Source organism: Macrosteles quadrilineatus, unplaced genomic scaffold (genome assembly GCF_028750875.1).
Source record: "Macrosteles quadrilineatus isolate MER2022 unplaced genomic scaffold, UCM_ALF_1.0 Scaffold_5__1_contigs__length_97177068, whole genome shotgun sequence".
Classification (NCBI taxonomy): Eukaryota; Metazoa; Arthropoda; class Insecta; order Hemiptera; family Cicadellidae; genus Macrosteles; species Macrosteles quadrilineatus.
In genome coordinates, this window is record NW_026542598.1 from 91,948,680 (window position 1) to 91,971,261 (window position 22,582).

Consider the following 22,582-nt stretch of genomic DNA (forward strand, 5'->3'; position numbering starts at 1 on the left):
TGAAAGCTGAAAAGGCCCTTTTAGTAGTCAAGTTTTTTAAGGCAACTGTCCAAACCCTTTGTGTTCTAACATGAACTAGTCAATATATAATCAATAAAATAATTGATTGATTATACAATGCACAAACTTCTTGCAGAATGTTAAGATAAAAATAAAATCAAATTTATACAGGTATACTGATACTAGGAGTACGCTCCGAAGTCACGTATGAGAATGAACGAAGACCATATCATCCATACAAACAATTTGCCAACAATAACCATATTATTATCAGCTGATTAAGCAGGATGGTTTATGACAAAGCCAACCTTGGTCCAAGGTCATAAGGCAGGTTTGATATTGATCAAATCCACAAAGGGAACAGGTAAATATTCCCAGTTTCTGCAATGTATAATCAAAGAATATTTCAATGTGTTACAAAAACAGCAATTGTTCTAATATGCTGAGTAATAGTAATATAGGTTTCACAATCTATCACCAGGAGCTGTACCATTTTCAAATACCAATGCTGTAGCAAACCTGCAAACTAAGCGAATTTCCATTTACCTAGCTGGATTTTTACTAAAATATTCCCTTACAATTGTAAGATTTATTTCATAGTACCTGGGGACCGAGCTTTGCTCGGGGAAAATCATTAGTTTACTCTGAAAGCAGTCTTAGTATTGCAGATACATTAATCCATCTCAAACTCCACAATGCTCGCTCTTACTACTTCTTTCCCATAGCATTTTAGGATTTCAGATACATTATTGCAAATGCCACATAGTTCCCACACTCTGCACTGCTAGCCTTACTACTTCCTTTACCATTTCCTACGTCATGGGCCTGTGTCCTTCCCTTCTCATAGCATTTATGTATTACAGAATGATACATTAATCTAACTAACACAATGGTTCCCACACTCAGCGATGCTAAACTTTACTACTTTCTACACCACTTCCTACTTCGTGGACCTGTTTTCATATTATTCCATAGCATTTTAGTATTTTAAATACATTAATCTAATTGCCACAAACATTTCCCACACTCCGCACTGCTAGTATTTACTACTTCTTTCACCATTTCCTATGTCATGGACATGTTTCCATCCATTCTCATAGCCGATGGATATGAGTACCATTCTCATAGTGGATTTATGTATTGCAGATACATAAATCTAACTGTTACAGACGGTTTCCAGTTCCCACACTGCTCGCCATTACTACTTCCTTCAGCACTTCCTACGTCGCGGACCTTTTTTCCTCCCATCCCATAGCATTTTAAGATTGCAGATACTTATTCTAATCGTCATAAATAGTTCCCACACTCCGGACTGCTCACCTTTACTACTTCCTATGTAGCGGACCTGTTTTACTCCCTTACCATAGTATTTTAGGATTGCAGATACCTTAACCTAATTGTCATAAACAGTTCCCACACTCCGGACTGCTCGCCTTTACTACTTCCTTCACCACTTCCTACGTCGCAGACCTGTTTTACTCCCTTACCATAGTATTTTAGGATTGCAAATACCTTAATCTAATGGTAATAAACATTTCCCACACTCCGCACTGCTAGCATTTACTACTTCTTTCACCATTTCTTATGTTGTGGCACAGAAAACGTACTACTATAACCCAGAATGCCAACCGCATGGTACAAAGCATTAAGCGGTTTGAGAGAGCTTTGCCTGTCAATCCGTAGGCAGCGCCACCAGCGTTGCCATGCAATAGCATAGCAACGCTGGTGGCGCTGCCTACGGATTGACAGGCAAAGCTCTCTCAAACCGCTTAATGCTTTTTACCATGCGGTTGGCATACTGGGTTATAGTAGTACGTTTTCTGTGGTTTTGGACATGTTTCCATCCCTTCTCATAGGATTTCAGTATTGCAGATACATAAATCTAACTGTTACAAACGGTTTCCAGTTCCTACACTGCTCGCCATTACTACTTCCTTCAGCACTTCCTACTTCTCGGAACTTTTTTCCTCTCTTCCCATAGCATTTTAAGATTGCAGATACCTTAATCTAATGGTCATAAACAGTCCCACACTCCGGACTACTCACCTTTACTACTTCCTTCACCAATTCCTACGTCACGGACCTTTTATCCTTCCTTCCCATAGCATTTTTAGATTGCAGATACCTTATTCTAACCGTCATAAATAGTTCCCTCACTACGAACTGCTCGCCTTTACTACTTCCTACGTAGCGGACCTGTTTTACTCCCTTCCCAAAGCATTTTAGGATTGCAGATACTTTAATCTAATCATCATAAACAGTTCCCACACTACGGACTGCTCACCCTTACTACTTTTTTCACCACTTCCTACCTCACAGACCTGTTCTCCTCCCTTCCCATAGCATTTTAGGATTGCAAATACCTTAATCTAATGGGCATAAACAGATCCAACACTCCGGACAGCTCGCCTTTTCTACTTCCATCACCACTTCCTACGTAGCGGACCTGTTTCCTTCCTTTTCTATAGCATTTTAAGACTGCAGATACTTTTATCTAATCGTCATAAACAGTTCCCACACTCCGGATAGCTCGCCTTGACTACTTCCTTCACCACTTCCTACATCGCGGACCTGTTTTTCTCCCTTACCATATAATTTTAGGATTTCAGATACCTTAATCTAATCGTAATAAACAGATCCCACACTCCGCACTGCTCGCCTTTTCTACTTTCTACGTAGCGGACCTGTTTTACTCCCTTCCCATAGCTTTTTAGGATTGCAGATACCATAATCTAATCGTCATAAACAGTTCCCACACTCCGGACTGCTCGCCCTTACTACTTCCTTCACCACTTCCTATCTCATAGACCTGTTCCCCTCCTTTCCCATAGCATTTTAGGATTGCAGATACCTTAATCTAATTGTCATATCAGATCCCACACTCCGCACTGCTAGCCTTTACTACAATGTATCGAGTAATCTTCAGTATAATCTTTGCTCAATAGTAACAAGTGATGTTTTTCCTTTTGTACTGTATTTCGTAATTTGCTAGTATACTGTAGGTAGATGCCTTTATAAACACATGCTACAACTTACAAGACTTTTGTTTAATTTTTTCTTGTTATTTAATTCAACTAACATGGTTACTTAGCAACCCATAAGACTATTGTAAAAAAAATGTGACTTTCAGTTTCATTTTTCTACGTAATTAGATTTTTTTGGCAGTTCTAACTGCAGTAAACTCGTTTTAAGGACAGAAATAAATTATTTACAACATTTAAAGAAAATTGTCGAAGCCATTTTTGAGATCTATCTGCAAGCAAGCATACATACATACATATATACATACATACATACAAGCAAACATTGCTCATATTAGAGTATAGGATTTAAATCACTTTATTTTAATGAGTAATTAGGTTTGCTGATACAGAAAATGAAACCACATTTGTTTTTGTATTGAAATGTTCATAGCTTAGTATGAAATAAACAAAATTGCTAAATCTGATTAAAATATATCAATAAACAAGTAAACAACACTTTATTTATTCTTCGTAAGAATAACATGGAAATTTTAAATTTAATTTTTTTTTATTATCTTCGTAACACAAAACCAATATCTCTGTAAACCTTTGAACAATATCTCCGTAAGTTAAACCGTTAGGCATAAAATAACGCTTCAATTTATTTTCTCTTGTAAGCTGTACAAAATGATCTGGTAAGAAATTGTGAAATTTTGTGTTTCAGGGTCAAAAATGGGAAAACCCAACTTTTACCCCATAAAACACCTTACCATATAAACCCCCATTCCCATAGTCTGATCATGCTAGGTCACAAACTCGTTCAAATAAACATAGGTTTAGAGTCTGTACAAAATTTTCTTAAAATTGGATCATTTTTGCTTGAGTTTTGTCACTAAGTGACACACACATATATATATATATATATATATATATATATATATATATGCATTTGAACGGGTGTTGTTAGCCTCTGGGGACCTCAGAACGAAAAAGTAAATCGGTCCCAGGTCTAGGTCTTACCATGAGGCATACGGTAGTAGTTTATTCCCTATAGGGGAAATTCGCTAAAATTATAAATAATTATCATACTGCAACCTACTGGTAATTTTGTTATGTGAATGACTAAACAAAATGTTTAACAGGAGAGGGATACTTATAAAACTTAAATATTTTGGATTAATATTCTACATTATCATTAGATGACAATACATGAATATGTAGGTTCTGAATATCAAGTATATTTTTTTACACTGCAACCTCACAACCAACCAGCCCATTGCAGAGTACTGCCAAATGGTTGACACTCTGGAGGATGAGATACTGAACATCGATGGTGGCGTCACTGTTTGCGAGAATTTCATTGCAAGGTGGAGTGGGAACACGGATGATGTTTTCACCGTTTGTTGCCCCCTGGGAATGGAGAGGCAGTTCCTGACATCTCTCTGGCATTGAAAGCCTTAGCCTACCGTATGGGGGACTGGCGAGTCTCTGAAGACTACTCTGCAAGCAACCATCAGTCTATCGTCTTCCAGAAACACACTAAGCCACCTCAGTGCACCTGTCCTGAATTTGTCCGGCCACTTTTCAGGGTTACATAAAAAATTAAACTGTTGGGGACATTGGAATTCCCTAATTTTGTGCCACTTGGACAATGCGTCCCCCTTTCTTCAACATTTGACCACTCGATGCTAATGATTTCTACCCCTGCTGCCAGCCGAACCCAGTTTACTGCTGGACAACTAAGATTACGTAACTCAGGAGAATATGGATTTGACTCCAACGAGCAGCGCAGCATTCCAGAAACTGGCCTGAAGCTAATGCTAGATTGGCAGAGCACCAGGCCGCGCTCCATCACAACTACTTTAGAACTAACTGCTGTCATCGACATGTTGTTCTAAAGTACCCAGCGTGACCAGCATTGGAATTCCCTATATAGCCTATGGGAAATTCACTAATGCCACACCTATCAAATAGCATAGGAACCAAACAAAAAAATCATATATTCTTGATCAGCATTGTACGTGTTATTAAATTTACAGAAAGCAAATAAAAGAAACGTCTTATAACACTTAAAACATATATTTACGCTTATACTGTTACTCATAAGACAGTAAATATACAAAAAAGATGGTAAGTGGTGACCGATTTCTAATCAGACCCAATTCTTTTATTTACTTTCCGTAAAAAAAATCATACAATTGTTTTGAATAATTTATAGGCCCCAAAACTTAATAATCATTATTATGATAATAATATTAATAATAAATAATATAACAGGGAATAATTATAATAATCTATAAACTTACAGGGAACAATATGGGTTTACCTGTAACATCCCTTTTCCAGCAGTCCCACTTTATTGATTTTTACAATTGATGTGACATTTCATAGCTTGGTAGGTAATTTTGTATTATACAGAGGCCACTATTTTTACAGCGCACTGTGGTGGTTAGGTTAGGTTGGGTTATCATACATTTGTTTTTTTTTTTTGTAGGACTTTTCTCGTAAAAAAATTATGATATAACCCAACCTAAGATAACCACCGCAGCGCACCGTATTTGGGTGGCCTCCGTATAATACGAAAGTACTCAAACTTTTTCTACAAAGCTACGAAAATTGCGCTTTTGCTTTAGTCTACCATTGAGTTGGCTATGTTTCCTGTTCCTATTTTTTTTGTGTCATTTTGCCAGAGGGAGTAAGTTGTAATGTGAGTTTAATATTGCAGTTGGGTGTTCAAGAGTTGTGTGAGAGTGTTGTGAAAGAAATGGAAACACCTATAGGACTAAGAAAAATTGCAAAGAAGATCCTGATTAGGCCCAATATTTAAAGTTCATGCAAATGTCTAAAGTAAAATTTAGCTACTGCAACTGATACTGCCTCGTATATAGAAATCAGACAAGGTTATGAAACATGCAAAGCCTGCAAATTTACGCTGAATATCACCGATATTTAGCAACCTAGGCGACTCATAGTTTAAAGTTGTCTGAGTTCTCTTTTAAAATAAGTTAATTATCATTTGACGTTTCCCATTAACAATCGTATGTTTTGAAAACTTCTAGGCCTAGATTTTTAATTACCATATCTGTTGGCCACATCAGTTCAACTTTTACAGACATTTTCACATAACTTAAAACACACAACTGACTATGCCCAAATCATCTTTGAAAGTTGTATAAAAGTGTAAATCTTATCCAATGTGTAAAAGTTTGGAATTTTGAGTATTTGAAGTTATGAGTTTGAAAATGTGGACTAAAAGGTAGATTTTCAACTGAGCAGATATCTACCCTCCTATGTAAAGTAATTAATTAATTAATAATTAACTTAAAGTAAAAAAGTGTTGGTAATTTCGTATTTAATAACTACAGTATGTAACATATCTACAGTACACAGTAATTCAAAGCTTTTAGTTAAAGTTCTCATTAGTAACATTTCTGTTACCGGTAGTAACAAATCCTCCTTACAGTAGACTCCCTCTTATCCGAACTCCTAGGGACCGAGGCAAGTCCGGATAACGGGTTTTCCGGTTAAGCCGACGTCCCCAAAAACTCATTAAAACGGACCGTTTACAGTGATATTCAACTTAAATTTAGGAGAGCATTGTATTTTGCAAATTGTATTCAGCATGTGATAACTGTTCTCAAATCTTTCCCACGAGAACAGTCGTTTCAGTACCGGCTACTTCCTGCCGATCTAGTCCGGTTAAACCAATGTCCTGATAAAAATTGTCCGGTTAAAGAGATGTCATTTCTGTCGAGTGTAGTCCGGTTAAAAGGTGTCTGGAAAAGAGGGAGTCTACTGTACTGTTAAAACTTAATATTAATTGGGCTATTTGAGGAATCTGAGTAATAGGCCTACAGTCGGGAAATCTGAGAAATATAGTTGGGAAATCTGTGATTACAATTAATGTGAAAAATTAAAATTGTGTCCCCCTCCCAAAGTTTTTTTTTGTACGACACCCCTGGCTAACTCTAACTGTCAATAACGAATTGCCAGCAACTGCGATCACCCAAAACACAGCACTGATTCGCAAGCGAGTTTGGCAAAACCGCTGCTAATATCAACCATGTTCAAAGTTACCAGCGAGCGTTTGCGTGAAGCTAAAGCAAAATGCTAGGAAAGTGATCACACAGGGTTTGGGGTTCGCCAGCACTTGGACGACAAGTTCAGGTGTTTCATTTGTTCGACTAAACGGTTCAGATGAGGGTAGGCTACTATCAATAAGTTTAATCTTTTTATCACTATGGTAGGCTTAGGCCTAACAGGTTCACCACTACAGTAATGGTAGCCTATTATTTATCCCATTACATAAAATTATGCCAACCACAACTACTTATGATATTGCTGTGTACAGGTATTGCCAATCTATGTTATTCCTTAATTGCTAATAGAAGTTGGGAATTTCTTTCACCTAAACTGATGCCTAGAAGTGTGTGACCTGTCGCAGGCTGGGCAAGGTCATATTTAATTATGGAATATATTAAATGGTTGCTTAGTAGGCCTAAGGCATATTATGTTAAAGAAACACAATTAGGCTACATACAACTTATCGAGGACCTACCATTTAGGCTACAAAAACAAAATAGCCTAGACCTATGCAAGTTATCTTACCAATTGGCTATTAACAGATATTTCTTTTGCTAAACTTCATCCGGCAAAGGTACATCATTGATCCAATGCAAACCCTTATTAATACCCCCGCCGCAGCAAACCTGCCGACTAAGCGAATTTCCATTTGTCTGAATTGATTTTCAGTTAAATATATTTTAATAACATTAGGTTTAACGAGTACCTAGGTTTGCTGCTACAAGGAAACTAATAAAGTGTGTTTTTGAGTAAAATATTGATAGCTTAGTACAAAATAAATAAATTTGCCAAATTTGATCAAAATATATCCATAAACAAGCAAACTACAACATTTGACAATATTCTTCATAAGAATAACATGGGAATTTTAAATTTACAATCTTTTTAATTTTCTCGGTTACTAATAATCGAACAAAAATACTTTTATATACTTAATTATTTGTTTTTTTAAGCTCTTTAAAAAGGTCTAAAGAGAAATTGGGAAATTTTGTGTTTTGAGGGTCAAAAGTGAGAAAAAACAATTTTTACCCCATAAAACCCCCCGTAAAGCCCCGTTCTCATGGTCCGATCGTGCTGGTTCGCGAACTCATTCAAGTTGATCCCGCTTTACACCTTTAAACCAAATTTCATCAAAATTGGACAAAAATTACTCAAGTTATCGCGTTCACGGACGTATATATATATAAATCTATATCTATATATATATATATATATATATACATATATAAAAATTTGAACGAATGGTGTTTTTGGCCTCTGGGGACATCAAAATGAAAAAGTAAATCGGTCCCGGGTCTAGGTCTTTCCGTGCCACCTACGGTAATAGCTACTTCCCTATAGGGAAATTCGCTAAAAATTAACAATAGGTACTACTTAGAATCGCTTATTTAGACCCAGCAGGAATAATCAGCAAACGACTCATTTTCTCTTTTCCCCATCCATCAGTAAGCTTACAGTATAATAATATCAGGATCAAGTTTAATATGAAACATGTAGGCTGTGTAGCCTATATATTCATGGTGATACAAGCCAGTTTAAAACCAAGAAATAGGTAATGTGGAATTCTGTGGTAAATTTTTTTGTAACTCTCGTCACATGAATTTTTATCAACTTAGGTGAATTACGGACGCTTAAAGCCTGCACCTACTGTAAGGTTCCATAAAGGGATCCCTATACCTAACCTATGCTATTTTCCCAACTTAACTTATAACTTTTTAATCAGTTAGGATAGTGCCTGCATTGTTTAAATCCAAATTAAGCTCCAACTATCGATGCTAAAGTCAAATTAAATTGGATTCAAAGAGATGGGTACAGTTCCACAGAGAATCTGCAATACTTATCATTGGATTAAATATCAATACACCCTAAATCGATAAAGTTATAATTCGGTTCAATATTAATATTGCATCAAATTTAATTTTCCTACAGTCACCTGACAAAGTTGCCTTCCTTGCTCTGATTATAGCACAGAAAGCTGCTTAGGATTACTACATCTAACTTGCCACACTTTTTTTGTTGCCACACACCAGTAGCCTATTCCAACCAAACAACACAAAACAGCGTGTACGCTTGAAAATAAGTGGACAACACTTAAAAATATTGCGATTACGATCAGCTAGTGCAGCGTGCATGTTTTTCCCATTTCGTTCAATTTTTGGATTTGATTTAACATAACATAAAACGCAGAAGATAAGCGTCCAGTAACCGGACGTGGATTAGGCATCCGGCAGTTACTGTCATAACATAACCTAACCTACCAAACTTGCTGAGAATGAAAAAATCTAATGAAGGTAAAATTCTGTTCATAAAATACAATTATAAATGACAAAAATTCTAACTAAAGATGAACAGTTAAGAAGAAAATTGCATTCTAAGCTAAATCTTTGTCAAAAAGTTAAAGTTACCAATGGGAATCGAGCCAGGGACCTCTTGCATATCAGCCGAGCACTCTATCCACTACACCACGAACACCGATGGCAGTACATCGTATCGTTGTGGAAATGGCGTTCCGGGCCCCTACAACCCAGTGTCGTCACTGCCGGACGCCTAATCTATGTCCGGTTACCGGATGCGTATCCTCTGTGAACCTAAAAACGTGTGGCACAGTGATTGAAAGACTAATCATTTATGCTTTATAGCCTAGTTACTGTAGGAAATATATAATGTGTAATGTGTATGCAAACTGCCTTTCATGCACTCTCGAAATACTTTCCATACTCGCCTATAGCTAGTGCCAAAACATTTCCCATAGGCCTATGATTTAAATAACCCCCACCGCAGAAAACCTGCAGATTAAGTGAATTTCCATTTGCCTGATTGGATTTACTCTTAAATAGCTCCTTAAAATATCACAATTATGTTACAGTAGGCTTATTCCCTATTTAAATAACATTGGTTTAGTGAGTCTACTTAGGTTTGCTGCAATCGGGAGGGTACGGTAAAACTAAAAAAGTGTTTTTGTATGTTTATTCTCCATGAGTAGGCCTAATGAATATTTTTTATTTAGTTTTTTTAAATTTTCTCTGTAACCTTTATGCCCATAATAACGCTTTAGTATAAATTTAGGCCTACTAAATTGTTTGTAAATAAAATTGTATGTTTCAGAGTCAATAAAGGAAAAACCCCAATTTTACCCAATAAAACCCCCATAACCCCTGTTCCCATAGTTTGATCATGCTGGTTCGTGAACTCGTTCGAATAGATGCATACCATATTTCATCAAAGTGGATCATTTTTGCCTTGAGTTATCGTGTTAACGGACACACATAAAAATGAATTCGAACGAATGGTGTTTTTGGCCTCTAGGGACCTCAGAATGACAAAGCAAATCGGTCCGGGTGCATGTCTCAGGTCTTACCATGAGTACTACAGCATTTTGCTTATTCCGTATAATGGGAAATTTGCTTCAAAAATAGGCTTAAGATAACAAAAACATTTAACTTAAAATAGCCTAATAAAGTTGTTTCTTTTTGATCATTTTTGTAAATTTTTATGTCTAAAAAATAAAGAAATTACTACATTTCGGAACCCTAAGTTGATTTATGAGGTCTAGTCTCATAACTAATCATATCAATAAGTTTTGGTTATTGTTTCTGTATTTTTAAGTTAACTTTCATAAAATATATTTTGTTTTTTATTCAATAACTTACTTAGTGAAGTTAGGCCTAGTTTCATTTACAAAACATCAATAAAACTCTAATTCACTTAACTCAGATAGATGTTTACATTAATTTAACAGCAATACAAACTTACACAGCAATACAGTTTATAACTCGATTCAATGTTTAAATTGGGAACATTTTTGGCTGCACTTTAGCATCTGTCCTACACTCATTCGAATGCAAATTATCAATAGGCCTAAGTATATTGATTATTTTATTCGGTTAATTAGGTTAGGCTAACCAAACTTGATATATAAAATGAAGTACCGGTAGGCCCTACATAAGAAATAATTGATATATTCATTTGAATGAGTGTAGGACAGATATTTTAACTTACTTAAGTGCAGCAACAATTTTTAGTAGGTACTTAGCGATATAAGTTTTTAAACCGAATAATAATCGCTACAAAAGTTATCAATATTACAACCGAAAAAGATAGGCCTAAGTTATAAATCACATTTAGGCTGCACTTTACTTGACGTCCTACACTCATTCGATTGTTTTTTTCGATTCGATATTTTCATTCGATATATCGTTTGGTTAGTTAGGTTAGGTTAACCTTACCTAACTAACCAAACGATATATCGAATGAAGCAATCGATTAATCGATATATCGATCAATATTTTCATTCGAATGAGTGTAGGACGTCAAGTAAAGTGCAGCCCACATTTACAGGTCCTCTGCGGAACTGTAAGTTAACTCACCCTAACCAAAGAGAGTTTTAAACTAACTTGTGCATTTCAACCGATTAAATATAAATTGCATTTGTAGGTCCTTTGCGGAACTTAAGTTAACTTACCCTACCGTACCCAAAGAGAGTTTTAAACTAACTTATCCATTTCAACCGATTACGATATAAATTGCATTCGCAGGTCCTCTGCGGAACTTAAAGTTAACTTACCCTACCCAAAGAGAGTTTTAACTTAAAACTAACTTATGCATTTCAACCGATTAAATATAAATTGCATTCGTAGGTCCTTTGCGGAACTTAAGTTAACTTACCCTACCGTACCTAAAGAGAGTTTTAAACTAACTTATCCATTTCAACCGATTAAGATATAAATTGCATTCGCAGGTCCTCTGCGGAACTGTAAGTTAACTAAAGAAATAAACCCTACCCAAAGAGAATTTTACTATGCTTATTAGTCTTAGGGAGGCTGAGTAGGTCTAGATGGACTTAAAAGTAAAACAAACCCCTAAACCTTCATCAATCACTCAGAGAGCTCTTACCTAGGCCTACCTACCGGATAACAGCAGACAACCAAGATCCGACAAAAAGAAAAATGTTTGAAAAGGCAATAACTTACTAATAGACCTAGTTAAGCTGTAATTTTAATATTGAAAATTAACATAATGAATAGCTCCAACTCAGTTACCAACGTCTGTGGTCACTGGTCTTACAATAACAATAACATAACCAACAAAACAACCATACCATGGCTACTGACGACACTGACTGACTCTGTGACTGTGACTCACTGACTGACACGTGACACGACACTGTAACGACTTCAACTTGTAAAAACTTAAAAAAAATTAACTATATATTTTCATCGATTTCAATAAACTTATGTCATATGTGGATATCTTTTAAATTCCCCATTTCTTTTAGTAGACCAATTGTTATTTTTTTAGAAACCGTAGAATGAAAGATTCAAAGATTTCTTAAGCAGACCTGTATACTCCATGGACAGAAGAAACAAGAGACTTTGGTCGTTCTCTGTGTCTCAAATATACGACAAAATTGTTGCTTGTAAAATGTAAACAAAAAAATAGAAGAAGAAGGTAGCTCTTAATGTTATTCTTATGGGGGAAAATTAAAATGGTTTTTTTAAGATTTTATAATTATTACAGAATAAATATTCTTCAACAACTGATATTCTCAAGATATTATGCTATAAAATCTTTGTGCAACACTTCAAGTTGGATATACATAGTATTTCTAAGGCTATTGCGTACCAAAGAGATGCATTTTGTCATGTATGAGAATTCACTTCGTTCATTCAATTAAGTATGGACATTTATGATTTAGTTACTCAACAACTTTCATAAAATTTCCTGAAAAACTTTATAAAATTACAACATTCTAATCAACCAAATATCACATGTTTTGACCCACCAATTATTAATAGACAATAACAAAACAAAATTTATATCAAACAAACATTAATATGTCATCATTCTAAATTTTAGTTAATTTAAAACAGTTTACCCTTAAAAGTAAGTGAGTATTTAATCAAACATGTAATTATATTCTAATTATTTTAAGTTAAACACAAAATAAACCTAACAAGTCTGGTGTAGTAAATCAAATCTCACAACTTACCTTTTTAGTAAACTCTTTAAGCCCTCAGGGATTACTTACAGATTTTTTGTTCTTATTTTTATTACATCGCTTTTTTTCTCATCACAAAAATTAAATGAAAAACTTATCTCAATACATACTAAAGTTTTTTTATTTGTAAATGGAACTTTCTCCACAATTGCTCACAAATGATTCATGTATGGTAAACCCAGTTCAACATGTAGCTAGAGATGACATTGTCAGCTTTTATAATGTTTTAGTAAATGGTTGAGAATTTTTTTTCTGCATGCAATTAATTATTTTCTCATTGAAATGTTTAAAAACCTGCATAAAGTGTTGCCGTGGGAGTAACTAAGTAGCACTTAGAGTAACTAGCCTACAAGGAGTCAAAAACATATCATTAGAAGGTAAAAAAATTACACGAGAAATGGATAGGTATTAGAAACATAACTTTACATAAAACACAAAAAGAACATGACATTGAAAAGAGAGCAAAGGCCAGGCTGGAAAAATCAATCACATTGCTAACCCAATAAGACCCTTATTTAATAAAAATTTAAAAATCAACACACATACACCGCCTGAGAAGTATTAAGATTATTATTACTATTATTAAGAAATATTATTAAGAAGTATTATAAAACTTTAGCAATAAGATAGCCACCTTATACAGTGGAAGATTACATTACGAGAAGAAACTGATTGTTTTGCATCTTATTTGTTTTACAGCATGCAGAAAACACTTCTGACAAAACTATTCAATCTCTCTGGACAGAAATTATGGAAGCTTCAGGTATCAAATTATTTTTAAGTAAAAATTTTCTTGTAAAGGTATTATTTCACCTACTTAGTTTTTTACAGCAAAAAGCTAAATCCTGCTTAATTTTTCTCAATTTTCAAAATACCATCCCAAGACATACCTAATAAAACTTATAGAATCTAACCTTGTAAGAAATATTTTGCAATATTTTTTTAATGATTTTTTTAGAGGTAGAGCAAAAATTAATTTAAAATACTCAATCTACCGTTCCCTAATCTTTGTCTAATAGAGCTCATATAGCTATGATATAAAAATAACAAGCTTTTGAAATGGACTCTGGATATTGTACATTTGTTTAATGTTACAACATTGATTTTAATATTTGAAGGGCTATAAGACAGCATATTAGACAGATTATTGGAAATTTGCAGTTATAACAATTATTAAATTGACAGAAAAATTAAAATACAACTTAAAAATAGGAGGCATTAACAGAACACACAAGTTTGAACCAAGGTTCTTCTTATTAAAAAAAACCCCTTGTTAAAAACAAACAAACTTATATATCTTCATCAATAATTATTGATGTAAACGATGTAGTAATTTAAAACCAAATATTGGTCTTACATTCCTATATCATACTACTAAAATATTTCCAACCAACAAAATGTATCTTTTGCTTTCCATCTTTCAGGGTTATCAGCCGATGTATTCCTCCTCGCTGCCAAAAAACTGCCTCTTTTTAAGATCAGACCAAATAACTGCTCCAAGCTTTAGTACTTCTGGGAAAATATCATATCCGAGAGTTGGGAGTTATCCTAATAAGTTTCTACTAAACCCAGCTAAACTATTTACACGTAGAGCAGAAGAAGAAACACTGAGATTAGAAGAGTATGGTTGGGCTGGACAACCTATTGTAAAGAGGATGCATTCAATCTTTCCAGAAACACATGGAGAAACTTCTGATTTGTTAAAATTTGCTAAAAATTCTAAATATATTGTAGAGGTTGGTAATAACTTTGAAGTTCAGCTCAGAAATTTTGGAAGAAGTCATGATATAATCTCTACGTGCCAAATAAAAAATGGACCAAGTAACCTTAAAAAAATGGCAAATCTTGATTTTACCAAAACCAGGCGTCTACACACTAAGAAAGAAAAAAATTATCTCTACAATTCAGGAATTTTAACAAAAAGACCATTGAAAGTGAAGAGGAAAAAGAGGACAGTTGTACTGGGATCAAAACCGGGTATCTTCAGTAAAAGAAAATTTTATGAAAATAAAAAACACAAAATGACACGTAAAGTTCCAAGAGTTACACCAACACTAGCTATAAACAGGCGATTTTCAACAATGCCATTGTCTGAGAATATCTGTTTTACTCCGAACAGACAATTTCAAACTTCTTCATCATTAGGTTATGCAAAAGAAGCGGTTTCAATGAAAAAAGTTTCTAAACTTGCTGTGACAGGAAGTAAAAACGGAAGAAACATAAGTAAAGATGCAAGTGTCTCAACAATGTCTGAAGATAACTGCGTGTGTCCTGCAATTTTGTATACAGCAGGAAAAAGAAAATCTACTAAAATCTGTGGTGAAGCAGCAAAACGTAGAAAAGCAAAAAAATTATCGAACTACAAGCAGAAAATGTGTCTAGCAGAACCAAGAGAAGTACCTGAACAGATGAGAACATCAGTGTGTTTATCAGCAGCTGCTGCAAAAATGGCAAAACTCAAAAATGTTAAGGAATGTCCAGAACCAGAAGAGAAAAAAGTTGCTCCAAGAACTAAAATATGCTTGCCAAATATCGAGGAAGAGATGGCAAAAATGGAGGAAAAAGAAAAGTGTGTGCAGATCGAAGAGGAAAAAGTCAGAAAACGAACCAAAGTTTGTAAACCAGTTTTCATTTTGGCAAAAGAGGAAGTTGGGATTCAAGTTGAAAAAGCAGAAGTTTGTGTGTCATCTAAAAGTGGAAAAATAGTATCAAAGCACACAAAAATATGTCCACCTGATAAAAAGTAATATGGTTCATCTTGATGGTTGAGAATAGTTTTGTCAGCAATTTGGTTGCAATTAACATTATTTATGATTCAAGTAAACGTAAAAATACATGGTCTACTGTTTCTTTTTTTTCTCATTATAAAAAAAGTATGCATAACTCTTGGCTTAAGACTTATAGAGGTAACAAATAATGCACAACAGCCCTCACAATTTAAATTGAACTACCTTCCTTACAACTTAAAATTAAAGGGGGAAAACACATCATAATTGAGTTCTCTGATAAAAGTTAAACTATATACTTTTGTTATTATGACAAAAATGGTCACTGGATTTACTTGATCAATTCCAGTATATAAAATTTCATGAAAAATTTGGTATTAACATTTTCCTTTTAACTCAGTATAAAAATTTGCACCAGTGTTCCTTTCTTCTTATATTCCTATTGATGCCTGTTACATCAACCATTAAAAATTAACTAACCCACAAATAAAATCAAGCGAGTACTTTATAAACATCATAGTAACAACAGAAACATAAAACAAAAAATCAAATGCAATTAAAACATATTTTATTTTAGACACAAAACTGTATTTATGTCCACTGTAGAGTATTGTTTGTGGATAGGGTTTTGTGTTTGATCACCAATACACTTCTGTTAACCGACAACTACTTCGTCCTGGGTCACATACAGGCATAACAAGTGTAGGGTTTGAAGGTTGTAACACCCCCATTAACAAAAAATAAATAAAAACAAAAATATAAATAGTTTTCAAAATAACTCAAAACTCACAATAAAACCTAAAGCTTCCCTAGACCCCTTGGTAGTCAACCCTCCCTCCTATTAAATGACCCTAGTTAAGCTTATGCTGGATTACCAGTGCCCCTTTGCAGACGAAATAGCCAATGTTCCAGAAGCTCCAATAAGGAAACATTGTCACTTTGTTTTTTCAATTTCTTTTAATCGTAGATAAGTAAGCAAAGATGCATATGCATCCGTAGCAGCATAAACCAGCTGATGAGATGTCAGATCTTCTTGAGCCCAGTTACTTATTCTCACATCAGATTTGTCAAGCTGTTTTTTGAGTACGTACAACACAAGTCGACCCAGGCTCCATGATTCTTGTGTAGAGAATATTTGATTCGCTAAGGATTTTAAGTCGATGACATTACTTTCAACAATGTGTGCGACGGAGATGTCAAAATCCCTACCGAGCTTCCAGATATCCGCTTTAACATTAACACCAACCAGTCTCACTTTGGGATGGCTGATGAAATCAATGAACACTTTAGGTAGGTAGTTCCATTCTGTCACTTGGAAGATGTAACACACACTAACATAAGGGCAAAACTGAATGAGAGCAGTTTTTTGTTGTCCTGTTCCCATTGTGAACTGAACTGGCCATTCTAGATCAAAACCTACAATAAGATCCTCTATTCCTTCAATTTTCTTTAAGATTGCTTCACAAACATAACCACAATCTCCAATTTTGTTTGAAAAGTGGACTTTCCCTTTGAACGTCAAGAGCGGCTTTTTCTCATAAAACGAATCGCTTGGGTTAGGGTTTCCATTTTGAACTGGTTTTGTTGTTGATTTCATCCATGATGGCAATTCCCTTTGCATTGTGATTGGCTAAGCCTCCTAGGGTGGAGGGGAAGTAGATATAAACTGTTTATTGGTTGGAAGAACAATCTTACCGGTAACTAATAAACTAGCTTTGACAATGTCTTTTATATGGCAACCCCCTCACGCACATGTACACAAATTGATGTTTTCACATTCACTATCATGTTTTAGCTCATGTCTTGCAGTTTGTTATAATTAACAATTATGCACAGAGTAACAAAACAATACATAGCACTTGTTTTGGAGTCAGCAATCTTTAACAATAATGTATGATGTACACATATGTTTGAATTATGTTCCATAGAGGAATAAACTATGGATTATACACTAAATAAACTAAACTATGGAGCTGTATCCCCAAGACAGGTGTGAGCCTTTGGAGGAAACCTGCTTGCATTCATTTTTGAACTTATAATTTACAAATCCCATAAATCTGACACATCAATTTAGAAAAAAAATGTCGTTAACAAAATTAGATGTTGGTATTAGCAAATGGCATTAGTACCCTTGGCTAAGCAATAGTTTTACACATATGATTATACTTGAGATAAAACAAGTCTGGAATCAGTTAAACGGTGAGAAACAAATGCACACCATAACATAAACCATGGTGGAACACACTATAAGATTGACTTAAACTGATTAATAAATGGATGTTAAATCTACAAGGTAGTATGTATACCAACATAATATACTCTGATACCCAAATTCCATAGTTTGTTACCATCTTATAGACCATTCCACACAGACCCACAGCACGCATGTGATGCGGCGGTGCACTATGGGGCAAAAATTGTGCACTTCTCTACCTACCTTTTGAGGAATTTATATCTTCCTTGCGCCCCCAATAAACCTATCTTATCTTATCTTATCTAACAGGGGCAGGTCAAGACCTTAAACAAAAAATAAACCTAAAACCTCTTGCACCCCTGGGCCCACTGGGTCCATTTACCAAACAGCCGTGATTGATCCACATGTTCTAGACTCAAAGACCAATATAAACTTGCTCTGTCCTCTCCAGAACTACACAAGGTTTTATGCATCAATGGATCTGTAAAGAGTTCATTCCACATTTGATTTCACATAGATTGGAAAATCAAGATGAGTCTAGCAAAGAATGGTCTATCATGAAGGTAAGTATATAAGAGCCTACAGGACTCAAAAATGTTGGATCCTAGTCCAAAAATAATGTCTTTAAAATCTCCAAGCTTAAACACTAAACAAAGTTTCCCACTGAAACCTGTATCTACGTACTGGTCCAGGAGATTCGGGTGTACAGTGTCAAATCATATGCATAAATATGAAGATGTATAAGCATTGATTAGAAATGTAGTATTTTGATAATCAATGGTTTACTATGCAAGATATATTATCAATAGTCTTACCTCTTCACTCAGGAAAACCAGCTGAAAAAAATCACTATGCCATCTGACAAAACTGTCTACATTAGGTCAAATTTGAAGTATGTAAACAAAAAGAAAATTAACAATTGCAAAATTCAAAATATTTCCAAATTTTTGAGTTTTACACATTCTTATCATTAAATTATTAGTTTATTGTCAAAACCACTTAGCAAACAATGCATTGGATTAAATATTACAATAGAACACCTCAGGAAAGGTAAAATATACTTTAAGTTGTTTAGTAACAAGTTGTTAAAAGTATATGGAGACTTTTCACTAATGTGGTATGTGCAGATAGAAAATAATTTATAAATAAAAAACTTTTTTAAAACAAAACGTTTTTAAAGGCACTAAAAAGTAGAAAATAATTTATAAAAAATATGTGGAGAGTACAAATACTTGTAGAAAACGAAAAACGTTGGGTGCATGCAATAGATAGTTTACAATTAATTACCTTCATCTATTGAACTAATGTATTATTATCAATGTAAGAATGTAAATATACATTCTTTCAAAATGTAAACATGGAAAATTTGGAAGCCCATGGGGCGTAGCCCAAGGGAAATATGAAAATTAAATGATATAATATTGCATTGTCATCCATTTGTGAGCTATGTTTCAAATTTGAAGTCTCTAGCTAATCAGGAACTTCGTTTAGAATTGATATCAAAATTTGTAGGAAAGCGACTAGCGAGCTAATAATACCCCCCGCCGCAGCAAACCTGCAGACTTAGCGAATTTCCATCTGCCTGATTAGATTTAAACTAAATTGTCTCCTTAAAAATATCACATTTATTCCCTATTTAAACAGAATTAGTTTAATGAGTACTTAGGTTTGCTGCAACAGGGAGGGTAAAAAAGTTTTTTTTTTTTATGTAAAATATTAAAAGGTACTATGTTTTAGTAAGAAATTAATTTTTTTTCCAAATTTGATCAAAATATGTTCATAAACAAGCAAACTACAACAGTTGACTTATTCTCCATAAGAATAACATGGGAATTTTAAAATTACAATTTTTTTGAATTTTCTCCGTAACAATTAGGCCCATAATAACACTTCAATATACTAAATGATTTGTTTTTTTAAGCTCTACAAAATGGTTTAAAAAGAAATTGTGAAATTTTGTGTTTTTAGGGTCAAAAATGGGAAAAACCTATTTTTACCCCATAAAACAACCCATAAACCCCCGTTCCCATAGTCCGATCATGCTGGTTCGCGAACTCATTCAAGTTTATCCTGCCTTACCCCTTCAAACCAAATTTTATCAAAATCAAATTTTATCAAATTTTATGGACACACATATATATATATATATATATATATATATATATATGTGTCCATCCGCACGATAACTTGAGTAATTTTTGTCCGATTTTGATAAAATTTGGTTTGAAGGGGTAAGGCAGGATAAACTTTAATGAGTTCGCGAACCAGCATGATCGGACTATGGGAACGGGGGTTTATGGGTTGTTTTATGGGGTAAAAATAGGTTTTTCCCATTTTTGACCCTAAAAACACAAAATTTCACAATTTCTATATATAGATATATAAAAATTTGAACGAATGGTGTTTTTGGCCTTTGGGGACATCAAAATGAAAAAGTAAATCGGTCCCGGGCTTAGGTCTTACCATGAGACCTACGGTAATAGCTACTTCCCTATAGGGAAATTCGCTAATAGCTACTTCCCTATAGGGAAATTCGCTAATAGCTACTTCCCTATAGGGAAATTCGCTAAAAACAAGCCCATGGGGCGTAGCCCAAGGGAAATATGAAAATTAAATGATATAATATTGCATTGTCATCCATTTGTGAGCTATGTTTCAAGTTTCAAGTCTCTAGCTCATCAGGAAGTATCAAAATTTGCAAGAAAGCGAGTTAATAAAAACAAGCCCGTGGGGCGTAGCCCAAGGGAAATATGAAAATTAAATTATATAATATTGCATTGTCATCCATTTGAGAGCTATGTTTCAAGTTTAAAGTCTCTAGCTTATCGGGAATTTAGTATAAAATTGATTGCAAAATTTGTACCGGACAAGAAAGCGAGCTAATAAAAATGTTTTAAAATTGAAAGTTTTTTTATTGACCTTAGAACAATGTGGAAAGATAGGCCTACATTCTCACAAACCACTATACATTTTTTTCTTTACACTTTATTTACATTTTTAGTTATCGTATTTGTGGTTTGTATATTTTGGTATATTTCAGATCATTTAACCTATTTAATTTATAAGTAGGTTTAAGTTTATGGTGTTAAATTTTAGCTGATTTATTAAACTGATTCAATTTGAAATGGATAGGTAGTAAACTATTAGTAGTACAACCATATATGAAGTAATAAGTTATAATTAAACTAATTACTACTTACTATGGAATTATATTTACCTTATCTAGGGTACAACAATCTTATTTGTACCGTTAGTAATTCAAGCATATATCAATCAATGAATAATTATAATTTCTTACAGTTCTGCTTACAACCTTTCATGATGATGAGAAACTATTTTGCGCTGTTACAGGCTTTAGTAAAACAGGTAAGCATTAAGAATAAAAATAAATAAAAGTGTTTCTTTTCTTATTAAAAATCTGTTGGCTTAGTTTTACCAAGAAGTTCTGCCAAGTATGATACAAAACCATTTACAAAATTATTGCATGTTCCAGTCATGTAAAATGTTGTTGTTAAGTGTGCAAATAGCAGTATTTGCTGTACCTAACATAATCTTAACATCAATATGAACTCAAAAGCGTTTTTGACCAGATCTAACCTACCCCACGACTGAGCTTAAAACCTTTCAATCATTAATGACATATTCCTCTGCCATATGGATCCTAGAGATTTTGCAAATTTTGTATCATTAAATAGGCAAAGGTTGCCAAATTAGTTATTCATCAGGGTCAGAAGCATCAAACATTTATTTAACAACAAACAATGCATTCCTTGTATGTTTTCACGTCTTTCAAATAAATAATCTTATTGTAGTGAAAATAAACTCTAAGGCACTAACAAGGTGGTTTCTTTCAATAAATTTGTGGTGTATGATCAACGATTAAAACTGCAATGCAAAAGTATTTAAGCTATAATCTGGTACTGTAATTTTGCCAAATGAGTGAACAGTAATAAGTAATAAGTTGATATAGTTATTTTCTCTAATTTTCGTAATTTATAAGTAAGATTGATTACTATTTTTAGAATGGCAAGCTGTATGTTAAAAGACAAAAATCAAAGCAATTGACATTTGATAATTCTCTGGAGAGACATTTGAAAGCAGACACACCTTTGGTTCCAAGTCCTATTATTCAGGTAGGTGCATTGACCCCTTTCCCACGCATAATTACAATAAATGAAATACAATTGGAACAAGTTTATAAAATTGCATATTATATTGATCCAGTAAATTTGTATAATACCTGGTCCATTGCAACTTAAACTCTTCATTAAATTTGTATGCTTGCTGTTTGGATCCGTACAAAATCATCTAATGATTTTTATTTAGTCAAATTTTTAGTTAATATTACTTTAAAGAGATGAATGAAGTTTTGTGATAAAAAAATGGGTTTTTTGTAATATTTAATTTATAGCCCATGTCATTTAAATTAATAGCATCAATAGGCCTACATATTAAAAATATTGTCAAATAATTTTTGTTATGTTGTTAGAACCAGGATTCTATTTATTTCTTCAACGAAGAATGGTTAGTGAAATATTTCTTTGTCCTAGACGAGCATCATACACAGAGGAACATCACCTAACCCACTCTTTGACCTACTGCTGAAGAAATTTGTAAA

The 22,582-nt window shown here is 34.0% G+C and overlaps 2 protein-coding genes across 3 annotated transcripts; one reads left to right on the plus strand and one right to left on the minus strand.

Moving 5' to 3' along the window:
* Window positions 1-12,834: 12,834 nt before the first annotated feature.
* Window positions 12,835-15,885, plus strand: LOC128994936 (uncharacterized). Of its 2 annotated transcripts, none has more exons than XM_054419778.1 (3): window positions 12,835-12,933; window positions 13,744-13,807; window positions 14,469-15,885. In XM_054419778.1, the coding sequence occupies exons 2-3, from the start codon at window positions 13,745-13,747 to the stop codon at window positions 15,789-15,791; spliced, it is 1,386 nt and encodes a 461-aa protein (XP_054275753.1). In that variant the 5' UTR covers window positions 12,835-12,933; window position 13,744; the 3' UTR covers window positions 15,792-15,885. The 2 variants fall into 2 exon arrangements, with proteins under 2 accessions (XP_054275753.1, XP_054275752.1); XM_054419777.1 differs by having other exon boundaries at window positions 12,835-12,929.
* Window positions 15,886-16,354: 469 nt separating this feature from the next.
* LOC128995888 (3'-5' exonuclease-like) lies at window positions 16,355-17,430 on the minus strand. Its single transcript, XM_054420923.1, has one exon. It carries the CDS (start codon window positions 17,389-17,391, stop codon window positions 16,705-16,707), a length of 687 nt encoding a protein of 228 aa, XP_054276898.1. The 5' UTR covers window positions 17,392-17,430; the 3' UTR covers window positions 16,355-16,704.
* Between the last annotated feature and the right edge of the window lie 5,152 nt (window positions 17,431-22,582).

Bases quoted from the DNA above. Each gene is read 5' to 3' on its own strand.
- LOC128994936 (XM_054419778.1), top strand. From the start codon at position 13,745: ATGCAGAAAACACTTCTGACAAAACTATTCAATCTCTCTGGACAGAAA. The intron at 13,808-14,468 runs GTATCAAATTAT...TCCATCTTTCAG, and splicing joins AGAAATTATGGAAGCTTCAG to GGTTATCAGCCGATGTATTC.
- LOC128995888 (XM_054420923.1), bottom strand. From the start codon at position 17,391: ATGCAAAGGGAATTGCCATCATGGATGAAATCAACAACAAAACCAGTT.